Source organism: Heterodontus francisci, chromosome 19 (genome assembly GCF_036365525.1).
Source record: "Heterodontus francisci isolate sHetFra1 chromosome 19, sHetFra1.hap1, whole genome shotgun sequence".
Lineage (NCBI taxonomy): Eukaryota > Metazoa > Chordata > Chondrichthyes > Heterodontiformes > Heterodontidae > Heterodontus > Heterodontus francisci.
This window is the reverse complement of record NC_090389.1, coordinates 57,089,850-57,107,274: the sequence shown is the minus strand read 5'-3', so window position 1 is coordinate 57,107,274 and position 17,425 is coordinate 57,089,850. Positions and strand designations below refer to the sequence as shown.

General features: G+C 42.0%; 1 protein-coding gene across 5 annotated transcripts in view; it reads right to left on the bottom strand.

Moving 5' to 3' along the window:
• Positions 1–17,425, bottom strand: part of LOC137380089 (ERC protein 2) — a 966,513-nt gene that overhangs the window by 855,275 nt on the left and 93,813 nt on the right. For all 5 annotated transcript variants that reach the window (XM_068051709.1, XM_068051708.1, XM_068051713.1 and 2 more), the window contains one exon: positions 5,539–5,955. In XM_068051709.1, coding sequence (XP_067907810.1) covers positions 5,539–5,955 — 417 coding nt within the window. The remainder of the gene's footprint in view (positions 1–5,538; positions 5,956–17,425) is intronic.

Below are 17,425 nucleotides of genomic sequence, written 5' to 3'. Positions count from 1 at the left end.
ATGATACTCACTCAATGTGTCAGTTCACACCTTTCCACAGCCACTACGTATCTGGCCATCCAGTTGGCTGAGCTATGTACTCAAGCAGAGTTTCACTATCCTACTCCTAGGTGCCCATGATATTGCCATCTCGTTTTATTCAGTTTTCCTTCAAGCACCTATCAATTTTATTCTTAATTACTGACATAGACTCTGCTTCAGTCACCAACTCCAGTAATACAAGCCAGAGTCTCAAAAAAACCTCTTTAAAAGATTCCTTCTGCTTTGCCCTCGAACTCTCACATTTGGTCTTATATCCATACTCCCTTATTCTAGGTCCTCTCAATCACTGAAAACGATCATTTCTCACTGCTCTATTCCATCCCTCCATAACATTAATCATCTTTATCAAATCACCCCTTCAGCTGTTTTGTTCAATTGAAAACAGCCCCAAATTTCCAAGGCTCTCTGTGTATTTGTTTTTCATCAAACCAGGCAACATCTTGGAGAATCGGCACAGTGCTTTTGCCCCAACATCCTTCCTAGCGTGAAGCCCTAAACTACACAAGGCTCTCCAATTGTGGTCTAAGGTTTTAGGTTGATTCACCATTAAATCTCAACTTTTATATTCTATAGCTCTTGACCAAGTATTCTGGTAGCTATATTTATGGTCTTATCCACTTGAGGTGCAGCTTTTGATGTCTTCGCAGAATCAAAGCGAATCAGAAATTAAATCAAAAAATTGCCCTAATTTTCTGAACTTCTAACAGATCTCATCCCTCTAATGACAGAAAATGATAATTAGAGGGACTTTTCCTTAACAGGATAATTTCTTTCCCCTGGTTCTATGGTCCCATGGTACTATGGCATCATGCTTAATTATGCTCCCACAATACTTGTTCTTATCAGTGTCATAGCTTTCCAGTGGATAAGACCATAAACATAGCTACCGGAATACTTGGTCTTAGGTCAAGAGCTATAGAATAGAAAAGTTGAGATTTAATGGTAGAGTTATAGAATATAAAAGTTGAGATTTAATGGTGAATCTAACTAAGTAAGACCACAACTGGAGTGCCTCGGGTAGTTTTGGGCTTCACGCTAGGAAGGATATTGGGGCAAAAGCACTGCACAGATTCTCTAAGATTTTGCCTGGGTTTGATGAAAAACAAATACACAGAGAGACTTGGATCAGGCTCTGTTGTGGAGGCATCAATAGACTGGTTTTCCTGAAGATTTTTACTTATGTAACGACCTGCTAGAAAGAGGGCAAAGCAAATCAGAACTGCCACACGGGTAACTTAGATCAATAGCTGAGAAAGGCTCATACTGGAACCTTAAGGGGAATTGATGGCTATCATGTGAGTGTGTGTGCAAGATCACAAGCAAAGGCAACCTGTATCCAGAAAGGATTAGAGATGCTCGTATACACTGAAACTCTCTAGTCTCTAAACCAGCAGAGACTTAACATAACCAATGTTTATGCAATACTTTAACAAATGCTATCTAAAAATCCCGAGGTCCCCATCACATGCGTCAGTCCTCAGCCAATTCCACTCACTCCATGTATTTTTTTTTATATTCTTTCATGGGATGTGGGTGTCACTGACAGGTCAGCCTTTTTGTGCCCATCCCTAATTGCCCTTGAACTGAGTAGCTTGCTAGGACATTTCAGAGGGCACTTAAGAGTCAACGACATTGCTATTTGTCTGGAGTTACATGTAGGCCAGATCAGGTAAGGACAGTAGATTTCCATCCCTAAAGGACATCAGTGAACCAGAGAGCGTGAGAGCGCGAATTGTCAAATTAATAATACAAGTGAGAACCAGACTGAATATGGAAAGTTCAGGGGGGAAGTGGAAAAAGAAATATGAGAGGCAGAGAGAGAGCTTGAGAAGAGACTGGTAGCTAACATAAAAGGGAATCAAAAGGTCTCCTATAGGCATATCAATAGTAAAAAGCTAGGAGGAGCGGGATGGGGCCAATTAAAGACCAAAAGCAGGATATACTCATGGAAACAGAGGGCATGGAAAGCCAGTATGGATTTTTTTTTTTAAAAAGACAAATGGTGTTTAACTAACTTGATTGCGTTTTTTGATGAGGTAACACAGAGGGTTGATGATGGCAACGCAGTTGATGCGATGTATACTGACTTCCAAAAGGCATTTAATAAAGTGCCACATAACAGGCTTGCCAGCAAAGTTAAAGCTCACGGAATAAAAAGGAACAGTGGGAGCATGGATGCGAAATTGGCTGAATGACAAGAAACAGAGAGTTGTGGTGAACTGTTGATTTTCGGACTGGAGGAAGGTATACAGTGCGGATCCCCAGAGGTCAGTGCTAGGACCACTGGTTTTCTTGATGTACATTAATGACTTAGACTTGGGTGTGCAGGGCACAAATTCAAAATTTGCTGATGACACAAAACTTGTAGTATTGTGAACAGTGAGGAGGATAATGATAAACTTCAAAAGGGCAGACAGGCTGGTGGAATGGGTGGACGCATAGATGTAATTTAATGCAGAGAAGTGCAAAGTGATACATTTGTGGTTGAAAGGACGAGGATAGGCAATGTAAAATAAAGGGTGCAATTCTAAAGAGGGGGGTGGGGGGGGGGGGGGGGGGTGCAGGAATAGTAAGACCTGGGGGTATATGTGCAAAAATCGTTGAAGGTGGCAGGGCAGATTGAGAAAGTGGTTAAAAAGGCATATTGGATCCTGAGCTTTATAAATAGGGGCATAGAGTACAAAAGCAAAGAAGTTACTGGTTCAGCCTCAACTAGAGCATTATGTACAATTCTCCACACCGCACATTAGCTAAGACACAGGCTTTAGAGAGGGTGCAGGAAAGATTTAGGAAAATGGTTCCAGGGATGAGGGGCTTCAGTTATGTAGATACACTGGCGAAGCTGGGGCTGCTCTCTTTAGTGAAGAGAAGGTTGAGAGGAGATTTAATTGGTTGTGTTCAAAATCATGAGGGGTCTAGACAGAGCAGATAGAGAAAACCAGTTTCCATTGGTGGAAGGATCGAGGACCAGAAGGCATCAGTATAAGATGAATGGCTAAAAGAACCAAATGTCAAGATGAGGAAAAAGTTTTTTTTTCCCCGCATACAGTGAGTGGTTGGGATCTGGAATGCACTGCCTGAGAGCGTGGTGCAGACAGATTCAATCGTCACTTTCAAAAGGAAATCCACCTGAAGAGAAGCACTTTGCAGGGCTACGTTAAAGGGTCGGGGGCAGTGAGGGGGGGCGTGGGACTAGCTGCGTTGCTCTTGCCAAGAGCTCACACAGGCACAATGAGCTGAATGGCCTCCTATGCTGCAACCATTCTATGATTCTATGGTGTCATCAATAGTCATATCAAACGGCACTTAACTCATCAGTAACCTGCTCACCAATATTAAAGCAAAATACTGCAGATGCTGGAAATCTGAAATAAAAATAGAAAGTGCTGGAAATACTCAGGTCAGACAGCATCTGTGGAGAGAGAAGCAGAGTTAACCTTTCCGGTCTGTGACCTTTCACCAGAACTAGTTTAGAACCAGTTTTTCTACCCGCTCGCCAATGTTCAGTTTGAGTTACTAGCCACTCACTGGTTCCACACATCATTACAGCCTTGATCCAAACATGGACAAACAACAACAAAAGGGAAGGTCTGTGATATGGTGGAGGGCAGGAGAGATTAAATGACAAAAAGTTTTGTAGTACAAAGGGGAGTGGTAATGTGACAAGTAAAGAAACAAAAGATGTGTCTGAGTGAGGTGTAAATGGCAGGTCCGCAGCCATCCAAAGTAAAGCGATTAAGAAAAAAGCGGAAGGAAAAAAAAGCAAAAAAACCCCATGAAAATAGAAAAAAAAAGGGGGCAGAGGTTATGATCTAAAATCAATGCTGAGTCCAGAAGGCTGTAATGTGCCCAGTTGAAAGATGAGATGTTGTTCCTCGAGCTTGCATTGAGCTTTATTAGAACACTGTTGCAGACCAAGGACAGAAAGGTCAGAGTGCGAGCAAGGTAGAGAATTGCAACGACAAGCAACAGGAAGCTCGGGAACATACTTACGGACAGGCATTTAGTCTCCCCAATGTAGAGGAGACTACATTACGAGCAGCAAATACAGTAAAGCAAATTGAAAGTAGTACAAGTTAATCACGGTTTCACTTGGAAGGAGTGTTTGGGGCCCTGGGGGATGGTGAGAAGGGAGGAGGTAAAACGGGCAGGTATTGCATCTCTTGCATGTGCATGGAAAGGTACCACAGGAAAAGGGGGAGGGTATTGGGGGGTGACTAAGGAGTGGAGCAGGGTGTCGCAGAGGGAACGCTCCCTTGGAATGCTGAAGGGGAGGGGAAGGTGTGTTTGGTGGTGGCGTTGGAGGCGACGGAAATGGCAGAGGATGATCCGTTGAATATGGAAGCTGGTGGGGTGGATGGGTAGGACAAGGGGAACCCCATCATAGGTCTGGGAGGGAGGGGAAGGGGTGACAGCAGAAGTACATGAAATAGATTAGACACGGTCGACAGCCCCGTCAACCACGGTGGAGAGGAATCCTCGGTTGAGGAAAAAGGAAGACGTTATCAGAAGTGCTAGGATGGAAGGTTGCATCGTGCAAACAGACGTAACGGAGACGAAGAAACTGGGACAATGGAAATAGAGTCCTTGCAGTTATTGGGGCGAGAGCAAGTGTAGTCCAGGTAGCTGTGGGACTCCGTGGGCTTATAGTGAATATTGGTTGACTGTCTCCATTTCTAGGGATAGGCTGAGAAGTCGAGGAAGGGAAGAGTCAGAGATGGACCTTGTGAAGGTGAAAGAAGGGTGGAAATTGGAAACAAAGTCAATGAAATTTTCCAGTTCAGGGTAAAAGCAGGAAGCGGCACTGATACAGTCATCAATGTACCCAAAGAGGTGAGGGAGGGGGCCTGAGTAGGACTGAAACAGGGAATGTCCAACATACGTCACAAAAAGACAGGCATAGCTACGACCCATGTGGGTACCCATAGCAATAGCTTTTATTTGGAGGAAGTGAGTGGAGTTGAAGGAGAAGTTTTCAATATGAGAACAAAGTTCAGCCAGACCGAAGAGGATGGTGTACTCCCCACTTGCCTGGTTGAGTACAGCTCCAACACTCAAGATGCTCGACACCATCCAGGACAAGGCAGCCAACCCACTTGATCGGCACCCCATTCACCACCTTAAACATTCATTCCCTCCACCACCAGCACACCGTGCCAGCACTGTGTACCATCTACAAAATGCACTGAAGCAACTCACCAAGGCTTTTACCAGCACCTTCCAAACCTACGCGCTCTACCACCTAGAAGAACAGCAGTAGATGCATTGGAACACCACCGCCTGCAAGTTCCTGTCCAAGTCACCGTCCTGATTTAGAAATATATTACCGTTCTTTCATTGTCGCTGGGTCAAAATCCTGGAACTCCCTCCCCAGCAGAACAGTGCTTTGCTTCAGTCCTATTCTGAATGCGATTTAACCAAATTACTATCAGAAGAGGCTTCAAATGAAAAGTTTTTACTGGAACAGAATACTATTTAAAAAAAAATAAATCATACCTCTTTAAGATGATTGTTTTCTTTCTCTTTCTGGTCCAGTAGGACCTCCAGGTGATTAACTTGAGATTCTGCCTCAGATATTCTCCGACTTCTTTCATGTTCCTCTTCCATGGATTTGGAAGGCAAGCCTTTGCTCTGCAGCATTTCTAGTAGTTTCTTAATTGATTCATCCCTTGCATTCAATGTCTGCTTCTGTGTTTCAATCCTTAGTTCCATTTCTTCTAAAGTCTTCCTCAAAAGAAAGAGCTCTTTGGCCTGACGTTCATGTTCTGCCTGCAACCTACGAAAGTTCTCCTCAGTGAGCTCAATGGTATAATGTTCGGCACCTCGGTTAACATTCTCCTGCTGAAGAAGATGATTAAGATCTCGCTGGGTTCGAAGTTCATCTTGCAATGCTTGGATGGTCAACTGTAGGTGCTGTCAAAGTAATGAAAACAGGTTGCTCAATCAAAGCTTATACAGATGATTCTTAAAGCTACATTCTATAGGTTTGAACTACAGAACCAAATTAGAACATTACAGCGCAGCGCAGTACAGGCCCTTTGGCCCTCGATGATGCGCCGACCTGTGAAACCATCTGACCTACACTATTCCATTTTCATCCATATGTCTATCCAATGACCACTTAAATGCCCTTAAAGTTGGCGAGTCTACTACTGCTGCAGGCAGGGCGTTCCACGCCCCTACTACTCTCTGAGTAAAGAAACTACCTCTCACATCTGTCCTATATCTATCACCCCTCAACTTGAAGCTATGTCCCCTCGTGTTTGCTATCACCATCCGAGGAAAAAGACTCTCACTATCCACCCTATCTAACCCTCTGATTATCTTATATGTCTCTATTAAGTCACCTCTCCTCCTCCTTCTCTCCAACGAAAACAACCTCAAGTCCCTCAGCCTTTCCTCGTAAGACCTTCCCTCCATACCAGGCAACATCCTAGTAAATCTCCTCTGCAAATGTAATACTATTATCTTAAATCTACTTCCAAACTATTTACAAAGCCATTTCCAGGCCAAAAATCACTTTTAGATTCTTTAGGTCTTCTAAGCATGAGCAATTCCACTAGTCAGAGCAGAAACTCTGAATATTATCTCCATCCTCTTCATTTCATAATCTTAACAGCACAAAAAGAACCTTTTTTGGAGAATGAACTCAACAGATGCTTGAACAAAATGCTCTGGAGATACTGATTACATCAATAAACTTTAAAAGCATCTATAGATCCAAATCTTGATGCATATCTGCACTTCCCATGCTTGCCAAGTTTTATAGTCAGGATTTATTTAAAATGATTGTTTTAAAATTAACTTGCATTTATTGACAGGATTCACATGGTGTCAAATGTACCAAATAAAGTTGCTTACTTTAAATGACAAGGGTAGTTATGACTCCTGTACTCAGAATGCAACTTTCTTCCACATAGGAATTTCTCTTTGAAAACAACTGACTATCCAATCTTCTGGCCCTACTGGTAAGATGCGATTGAAGTAAACTTTTTCCACAATTACCATCAGAGAACTACTTAATCAGTTCAAGGAAGCCATAATTCACAACGGTCCAGCTGACGGAGCTCAACTCTTCCCCCCCCTCCCCCCCACCCCACACCCCCTTCCAACTGAAACCAACCAGCTTTCTATTTCAGCATGCCATCTAATAATCTAACTTAAAAATTAGGAAACTCAGTGTAACTGAGGCAAGCAAGAGAAGTGTGTTACAGGACTAGCAGGCTTCCGATTGGGAGTCAATCACTAAAGATATGCTACCAAAACAATCCTTTTAGCTTTACATGGGGCAAAATGATTTCCAATTTTGGCATTCTAAAGCAAATGGAACCTAAACTACTGCTCAATATAATACATCTGAAATATACTATTTAAGGTGATCTCCAGCAGGTGGCTTATCTTAAGAAACACTACAAAATTATAAACAGACTCTCAAGATCAAATGTGAATGTTTTAATTACTGTTTCAAGATAAAGCTCTTTCAAAAAAAATTATTGCAACTAATAAAATCCTTCAGATTTCTTGAAGTTAATAGGTTTATCTAATATTAAAGTCAGTTCAATATAAAAGCAAATATAAACACTTAAAAACAAATACAGAATCCTCACAGCTGAATTACATTATTACAATCCATTGTACCATATTTGACAGCAGATCCATAACCTTTGCCAAGCCAACAAAAAATCCTCCTTCACATGGAAAGTATAGAGCGGATATTTTTGCTTGTGTCTGAAAATTTGGAACGTTTTTCAAAAAGTGAGCTAGTTTCCAGATTGAGAGAATTTTTCTAATTTACCAGCCTGTTACAATAAAGGATGCAAAAATTCTAATGTGATTCACTGCCCATCAAATATGGTATTTTCTTGGCTCACTGAAATGATGCAATATTAGATTACACCTAAAGTTTTTAAAAATCAGAATATATAATTAAGGAAGCTATTTAAATAAACATGGAATCCATTAGCACATTAGTTCGACTCAACCACCAATTAGGCAGATGTTAAATACAAAAATTTCTAGCACTGTTTTACTTTTGTAGTGTGGACTCTTATTAAAAGGCGTAATCTAATATGCTCATCAATTAAAACTTTAACGTTTAACCTTGTAGAAAACAAAATACAAATTAATCACAGTTCACAAAAACAAGAAAAAAGCAAATTGCATTATTTTATGTTGTGCAAACTAAACTGTTGCAAACATAACACAAACCTTTGATCTCCTTGCATCCAAAGGCTGAACAGCATGGCAAATAAATAAGAATGTAGCAAAATCAACAAATGGATACAGAGAATGCAAGCAGGAATACTGCATGCCAACAGCATGAATGCTAAAACAGCTCAGCAAAAGATTAATAGCAAACGATTCATTTAAGCAGGATTCAAAGTTAAGCTTTGCTAATGGCTCAATCATAAAACAATGCTTCATCAGGCTCAGCAATTCCAGATTTTTGAGCGTTGGATCACTGAAATAACATCTTAGTTCAGAAGTGTTGGTAGCTTGAATATTATTTCTTGCATTATAATGGCCTTGAGGATAATTACTTATCGTTCTAAATAAAAATACATAAACTTTAAGACTAAACAGAAAAACAAAATAAATTTGCACACACTTTACTGGCCAACATAATCATTTCACAAGAACAAACCAATACAATAGTGAATTGCTAAAAACAAAAGTAGGTTAGGGTAACAGTATTGCATTTGTGTTTTGACCTTGGATTCTCCAATTAACAAATTTCAATCTTGGCTGGGTTATCCAAGGGGGAGAATAAGAGAATGGAGATTAAATACCTTCACAGAAGTCACCCTGAGCCTAATTCATGCAAAACTTAGCAAAACATGGTTACAGGCAATGTGACAGATGTTTAAGATGAGGTTGACGACCAACCTTTTCAGCAGAATATGGTACAAGGGTTAAATTTAAATAAGATAAAGAAAAGGGAAGATGCAAACAGCAAAAGGGTGGACTGCCCAAAGCAATTAGCGTTTTTTTTTTTAAATGTCAGTCACATGTTCTTGGAGAACCAATTCAGATCAATGTTCTCACTAAAGTTGTAACTGATTCAACAGTAATTGGTTTCATTCATCTGACTTGCCAAACCTCTATGCACTGCAAATAAAAAGCTATTTCATAACTGGGACAAAAAATATGCATCACAGAGGATACAAAGAACTCAGGAGACATACAATGTTATTGAACATTAATTTGACAGTTTAAGGAGAAACCAGCGGTATTCGAATGATCTAGCATATCATCAGGATTAAACCCAAGTATTAGTAACAATAATAAGTGTAATACAAAGAAATTTTACTCCTTCAATGTTACACAGACACAATCATAGAAACATAGGAGCAGGAGTAGGCCATTCAGCCCATCGAGCCTGCCCTACCATTCAATACGATCATGGCTGATCATCTACTTCAATGCCTTCTTCCCCACGCTATCCTCATATCCCCTTATGTCATTGGTATTTAGAAATCTGTCCTTCTCTGCTTTAAACATACTCAATGACTGAGCTTCCACAGCCCTCTGGAGTGGAGAATTCCAAGTATTTTGTAGGTTTCGATGAGATCACCGCTCACTCTTCGAAACTCACGAGATTTTCAGTTTTGCTGCATAATACAAATCAGCCATTTTTTCAAATATTTCAATTTGAAATGTGATCGAGTCCTTTAACAAATTGTGCTTTGTAGTAAAGCCAAGACAGTGAACATTAATACAAAAAAGTGTCATAGGCAAAACACATTTTAAGGTGTGAACAAAACTGCATTCTATGAGGAGGAAATAACTGTTTACACTTATTTGATCAGTTTGAAGTATTATCTTTCCTTCTGGTCTTTCTAGGCTTGGTCAAATTAAGAACTGTCATAGCAGCATATTGCCACACTTTCTCTTACATATTCTATGAATGAGTAATCACACAGATTGACACTTAATAGTGCAGCTGGAAATTAAAACCAGAAATTTTCAATGCTTCGTGAAAATGTTAAAATTTATATTTCACTCACTCACATCACACCCTAAGCAAGATTGAGTGCAATACCAAACTTGCATACAGTAAAAGCCCCATAAAATATATACTGATGGAGTGGGAGGTGAAGGTCAAGTCCCTTCACCTCATAAAACTGGAAAAATAAAAATTCAATCCAACTCTGCCAACTTAAAAGTTGTACAATGCATTTATTGGACAGTTTGCTAGATTTTTTAGTTTAGTTTAGTTTAGTTTAGAGATACAGCACTGAAACAGGCCCTTCGGCCCACCGAGTCTGTGCCGACCGTCAACCACCCATCTATACTAATCCTACACTAATTCCATATTCCTACCACATCCCCACCTGTCCCTATATTTCCCTACCACCTACCTATACTAGGGGCAATTTATAATGGCCAATTTACCTAACAACCTGCAAGTCTTTGGCATGTGGGAGGAAACCGGAGCACCCGGAGGAAACCCACGCAGACACAGGGAGAACTTGCAAACTCCACACAGGCAGTACCCAGAATTGAACCCGGGTCGCTGGAGCTGTGAGGCTGCGGTGCTAACCACTGCGCCAAGTGCCAACAAAGCAGATATTCCAACAAATGTGTTGGATAAAAATGCACTCGTCCGCACATATTTCATAGCCATTCCGATACACAAGTAGATAAGGATACCTGAAACAAATCTCTGCTTTTAAAAAGGCAGTGTATGCAAGCATTACTGCTTGATTAGGTATTGTGAACCACACATTTTAATTGTAAAATGGTGAAAACATTTCCATCTAGGGTTAAAATTTCAACTGGAACATTTTTCAAACTAATTAGTAGAGATTTACAGCAGAGAAACTTTGAAAAAATACTTAATCTGTATATTATGCTAATGTAAATATAACCAGGTCATTCGGAAATCATATAAAATATTCCAGTTCCGAAGAAGGGTCACTGATCCGAAACATTAACTCTGCTTCTCTTTCCACAGATGCTGCCAGACCTGCCGAGTGGTTCCATCATTTCTTGTTCTTATTTCAGATTTCCAGCATCCACAGCATTTTGCTTTTATTACTCATTTGGAAATCATACTGTGCTCTCAGTTTCAACTTGCAATGCAAAATTCCAAACAGAATGAATTCTCCCTCCCTCGAGGCAGCCAGATAAGCAGAAAATTTCAACAAGGAATAAATGCAAAATTATGGTGGTAGCCGGGGTCAGCAACGTGTCCGTACAAGGACACCAGTGTCTGTGGCTGGTAATTTCAGGAATGAGAAATTTCCCATTGCCGACTTCTTTCCAAACAAGTCTGACTTTTAAAAAATTTACAGCCGTCAGTTTTAGTTTCACGGCTGATAAGGGGGGGGGGGGGCAGAGGGAGAGAGAGAGAGTAAGGGGGGCAGAGGGGGAGAGAGGGGGGGGCAGAGAGGGGGGGGCAGAGAGGAAGAGAGAGGGGGAGGGGGAGCGATGGACACAGAGAGGAGATAGGGATTGACAGAGAGGGAGAAAGAGTGCGCGAGGGAAGAAAAAGAGATCCAGATCACTCCTGACAGATGGACATCTATCCGGATTCTCTGCAGTGCTACATCAAGCATGCGGGCAAAGACAATGCCAGGTATCTCACTAAATAGGAAGAAATGTTTTAAATTGGACTGTGTTCTGATGGTATTAGATTGGCAATACACTTTATATACAGATTAACAGCCCCCATTGTCCATGGTTGAGTCAATAATTTTGTCAAATGGCCATGGTGCAATATGTTGGTGCCTATCCCCAGAATTTGGCCTAACCATCAGCCTCAAGAAAACGAACATCATGGGGCAGGATGTCAGAAATGCTCCATCCATCAATATTGGCGACCACACTCTGGAAGTGGTTCAAGAGTTCACCTACCTAGGCTCAACTATCACCAGTAACCTGTCTCTCGATGCAGAAATCAACAAGCGCATGGGAAAGGCTTCCACCGCTATGTCCAGACTGGCCAAGAGAGTGTGGGAAAATGGCGCACTGATACGGAACACAAAAGTCCGAGTGTATCAAGCCTGTGTCCTCAGTACCTTGTTCTACGGCAGCGAGGCCTGGACAACGTTCGTCAGCCAAGAGCGATGTCTCAATTCATTCCATCTTTGCTGCCTCCGGAGAATCCTTGGCATCAGGTGGCAGGACCATATCTCCAACACAGAAGTCCTCGAGGCGGCCAACATTCCCAGCATATACACCCTACTGAGCCAGTGGCGCTTGAGATGGCTTGGCCATGTGAGCCGCATGGAAGATGGCAGGATCCCCAAGGACACATTGTACAGCGAGTTCGCCACTGGTATCAGACCCACCGGCCGTTCATGTCTCTGCTTTAAAGACGTCTGCAAACGCGACATGAAGTCCTGTGACACTGATCACAAGTCGTGGGAGTCAGTTGCCAGCGATCGCCAGAGCTGGTGGGCAGCCATAAAGGCAGGGCTAAAATGTGGCGAGTGCAGTTGGCAGGAAAAAAGACAGAAGCGCAACGGGACAGCCAACTGTGTAACAGCCCCGACAACCAATTTTATCTGCAGCACCTGTGGAAGAGTCTGTCACTCTAGAATTGGCCTTAATAGTCACTCCAGGCGCTGCTTCACAAACCACTGACCACCTACAGGCGCTTACCCATTGTCTCTCGAGACAAGGAGGCCAAAGATCCCCAGATGGTATTGCAACATCTATTTAGTTCAAAATACATATGTACATATATTCAATAGCAATGAGTTATAACTTATACAGTTGTCAACGCTCTTATTTCAAAGACACTTATTTGAATTACTGGACCATTTGAGGCTTTTTGGGTGCTTCAAAATGTCCTGTGATCTGCTATTTCAATAATTCAAATTCCCAATTAATTTGAAGTTTTTGGAAGTAAAAAATTTCAAATCAACAGACACTCTCTGTTTTGTCATGTGCAATACTATTTTAAACTAATATATACATATATCCCTCTATTTGTTCATCCAGTTTTCCCCCCATTCAGGTTTCCTTAACACATAAAGCTCCAATGGTCAGCCAAACTGCTCTCACAGCCCAGCCACTGCCATCACTTTAAGCTGGCTGAAAGATATAAAAGAGCAACCAGCAGACAACTCTCATCATCATGAAGCATCGGGCCGCTGCTTGATGAACATTTAAACACACCAAAAAGTTCTTTGCTGTCATTTCTAGTAGAGCATGGCTACCCGACCTGCACCTGACCAGACCTGACGACATGTGTCAGGTTTGGGTTGGGTTGGGTCGGGTCTCTCTTCTGGGTCCGGCATTCGGGCTCGGGCCGGACACAGTGCTACCTTTTGCTCAGGGAGGGAAAGCTTCAAAATTTGAACAGCCAGGATGTCAAGGCGGGAAATGTGCATCCAGACTCCGCACTAGTCTGCAATGAGCGAGTGAATGTCTCCATTCCATCCAAGGTGGAGCGCAAACTCTTTGACATAATCAACTTCATTCCAGTAGTCGGGTCAGGCGCGAGACAGAAATCAAAGGAGTCGGGCCAAGGTTGGGTTTCAATTGCATACCCAAGCAGCCTTTAATCTTCAGGCTTATGTTCATTTAATGGCACCAAACACAGCTCAGTTCACAAACTGAAAGCATGTGCAGATCAACTTTTAAAAAAAGACAGTGAGGTCAACACCTGCACGTAGAAGTAGAAAACAGGAATAAGGTGTTTGAAGAGTGAGGGTATTGAATAGTGCGAAAGAAGGAAGTAGTATCATATTAAATAGAAGCAGACTAAGAAGGACTACGAGGAATACAAGGACAGATTTACAATGCATATATGTAAATACTGTGGTGAATAAGGTTAGTGAACTACAAGCACATTAGCCTTGTGGGAATATGTTCTAGTGGCAATAATGGAAATGTGGCTTAAAAATGGTGAGCACTAGGCACTGAATATTCAAGGATACAAGGTTTTCAGAAAATATAGCAAAGGGAAAAAAGGAGGTGGGGTGGCAGTATTGATTATGGAAGACATTGTAGTGTTGGAAAGGGAGTCTGTCCTTCAGGGGGCAAGGACAGAATCTAATTGGTTAGAGTTGAGAAGCAAAAAGGGTATGATCACATTATTGGGGTATTCAAAGGCCTCCAAAACAGAGAGATGGAGGAGCAAATCTGTAGTTAAATCATAGCGATGTGGAATAACTACAGAGGGGTGATAGTTGGGGACTTTACATTATCCCAGTTGATATTTGGGTAATTAAAGGATAAGGTGGAGGAGGAATTTATGAAATGTGCTCAGGAGAACATCCTTGACCAGTATGTTCTCAGTTCAACTAGGAAGGAGGCATTGCTGGATCTTGTGCTGGGGATTGAGGTGGACCAAGTGGACAAAGTGTCTTTGGGGGAACACTTGGGTAAGAGTGATCATCATATCATGAGGTTTAGATTAGATTGTTCCTTGCTCTTCTCCATTACTAAAATAAAACTTCTAAACTGGACAAGAGCTAACTTCAATGGGATGAGAGGGGATCTAGCCAGGGTAAAATGGAACCAAAGACCAACATGAAAAACTGTAACTGAATAATCTTTAAGGAGATATTTCAGGTACAGGCTAGATACATTCCATCAAGGACGAAAGATAAGGGAACCCAAGCCAGGGCTCCTTAGATGCAACTGAAAAAAAGGGCAAAAGATGCATGTCAGGTGAATCCTTTAAGCAAAAACTAGGCCAAATACAGTAAGTTGGGAGGGGAAGTGAAGAGGAAAATAAGACTGGCAAAGAGAGAATGAGAGAATATAATGGCAGTTAACATATAAGGGAACTCAGAAATCTTTTACTAGAATGTAACTGGTAAGTGGGTAGTTTAGAGGCAGGGTGGGGAGTATTGGGGACAAAGAAGGTGATTATATGCTTATAGGTGCAGGACAAGGCTAGAATACTTAATGAGTACTTTGTATCGTTGTTTACTAAGGAAGGCAATGCTGACAAAATATCGATAGAAGCGGAGAGGTAATAGATGGAGGGGAAAACGGATAAGCAGGATGCACTGGAAAGGCAGGCTATGCTTAGAGTGGATAAGTGGCCTGGTCCAAATGGCTTGTATCCTCAGTTGCTATAGGAAGTGGGAGTGGAGATGGTGGAAGGGCTTGCCATTATCTTCCCTAGATACAGGGGATGTGACAGAGGATTGGAGAATGGCAAATGTGACACCCTTATTCAAGAAAGGGTGCAAGGACATTCCTAGTAACTACAAGCCTGTCAGTTTAACATCAGTGGCGGGGAAGGTTTTAGAAACAATCAGGGAAAAAAACAAATCAACAGGCACTTGGAGAAGTTTGAGTTAATTAAGGATAGCCAGCAGATTTGTAAAAGGCAGATCTTGCTTGACTAATCTAATTGAATTTTTTGATGAAGTAGCAGAGAAGGTTGATGAAGGGAAAGCAATGGATGTTTCTATATGATTTTAAGAAAGCGTCTGATAAAACAGCATGTAAAAGGCTGGTTAACAATTTTTTTTTCATTCATTCATGGGATGAGGGCATCACTGGCTAGGCGAGCATTTATTGCCCATCCCTAATTGCCCTTGAGAAGGTGGTGGTGAGCTGCCTTCTTGAACTGCTGCAGTCCATGTGGGGTAGGTACACCCACAGTGCTGTTAGGAAGGGAGTTCCAGGATTTTGACCCAGCAACAATGAAGGAAGTCAGAATGGTGTGTGACTTGCAGGGGAACTTGCAGGTGGTGGTGCTCTCATGCATTTGCTGCCCTTGTCCTTCTAGTTGGTAGAGGTCACAGGTTTGGAAGGTGCTGCCTAAGAAGCCTTGGTGCTTTGCTGCAGTGCACCTTGTAGATGTGTATACACTGCTGCCACTGTGCATCGGTGGTGGAGGGAGTGAATGTTTGTAGATGGCGTGCCAATCAAGCGGGCTGCTTTGTCCTGGATGGTGTCGAGCTTCTTGAGTGTTGTTGGAGCTGCACCCATCCAGCCAAGTGGAGAGTATTCCATCACACTTCTGACTTGTGCCTTGTAGATGGTGGACAGACTTTGGGGAGTCAGAAGATGAGTTACTTGCCGCAGGATTCCTTGTTCTTATAGCCACTGTATTTATATGGCCACTCCCCATCATGGGTCATGGAATAGTAGGGTCAGTGTCAGCTTGGATAAAAAATTGGCTTAAGGACAGAAACGAGTTGTGGTGAATAGTTGCTATTCCAACTGGAGGATGGTAGACAGTAGTGTTCCCCAAGGTTCAGGGTTAGGACCACTGCTTTTTTTTTTAAAATATATTTTAAAAAAATCTTGCATATTATAATGCAGAATAAAATTTCAAAATTTACCAATGATATCAAACTTGGAGGTGCAGCAGCCGTAAGGATGATACCAAATGGACTGAAACAGGACATAAATAGGCTAGCAGAATGGGCAAACAAGTGGCAGATGGAATTTACTATAAAGAAGTGTAAAGTGATGCATTTTGGCAGAAGGGATAGGAAGAGGCAAGATAGATTAAATGGCACAGTTCTAAAAAGAGTGCACAGGGACAGAGGGACCTGGGGGTTCATGTGCAAAGATCTTTGAAGGTGACAGGACACATTGAGAGTGGATAGTAAAGCATATGGGATCTTGGGCTTCATAAGTAGAGGGACTGAGTAAAAAAGCAGGGAAATTATGCTGCACCTTTATAAAGCTCCGGTTAAGCCATAACTACAGTAGTGCATCCAGTTCTGGTCACCACACTTTAGGAAGGATGTGAGGGTCCTTGAGAGGGTGCAGAGGAGATTTACCAGAATGGTTCCAGGAATGAGGGATTTGAGCTACAAGACTAGATTGGAGAAGCTGGGGTTGTTGTTCTTGGAGCAAAGGAGATTGAGGGGAAATTTGATAGCAGTGTACAAAATTACAAGAAGTTTAGATAAGGTAGACAAAGAAAAGCTGTTCTCATTAGCTGATGGTATAAGGACGAGGGGACGCAGATTTATGGTTTTGGGCAAGAGATGGAGGAAGGAATGTGAGGATGAACTTTTTTATGCAGCAATTGGTAATGAGTTGGAACTCGCTGCCTACAAGTATGATGGAAGCAGACACGATGAATTATTTCAAAAGGGAACTGGAGGGTATTTGAGGGAAATAAACCTGCAGGGCTATGGGAATACAGCAGGAGAGTGGGACTGATTGCATTGCTCCACACAGAGCCAGTATGACTCGATGGGCCGAATAGCCTCTTACCCTGCCATAAAGACTCTATGACTCCAAGACCTGATGCTGTGCTTTAGTCAATGGACATCATTGGCATCAAGCAGCAAGACAACACATTCTTCGTGCCAATTCTTATATGGCATGTTCTTGATCTCAGCCCATGGGCTGTTATTTGGGGAGTTCTTTTTAAAAAATGAAAAGCTTAGAATGCAGGAAACACTGCATGTCGATAAGGGATTCACTGCAACAACTGTGTAACTGT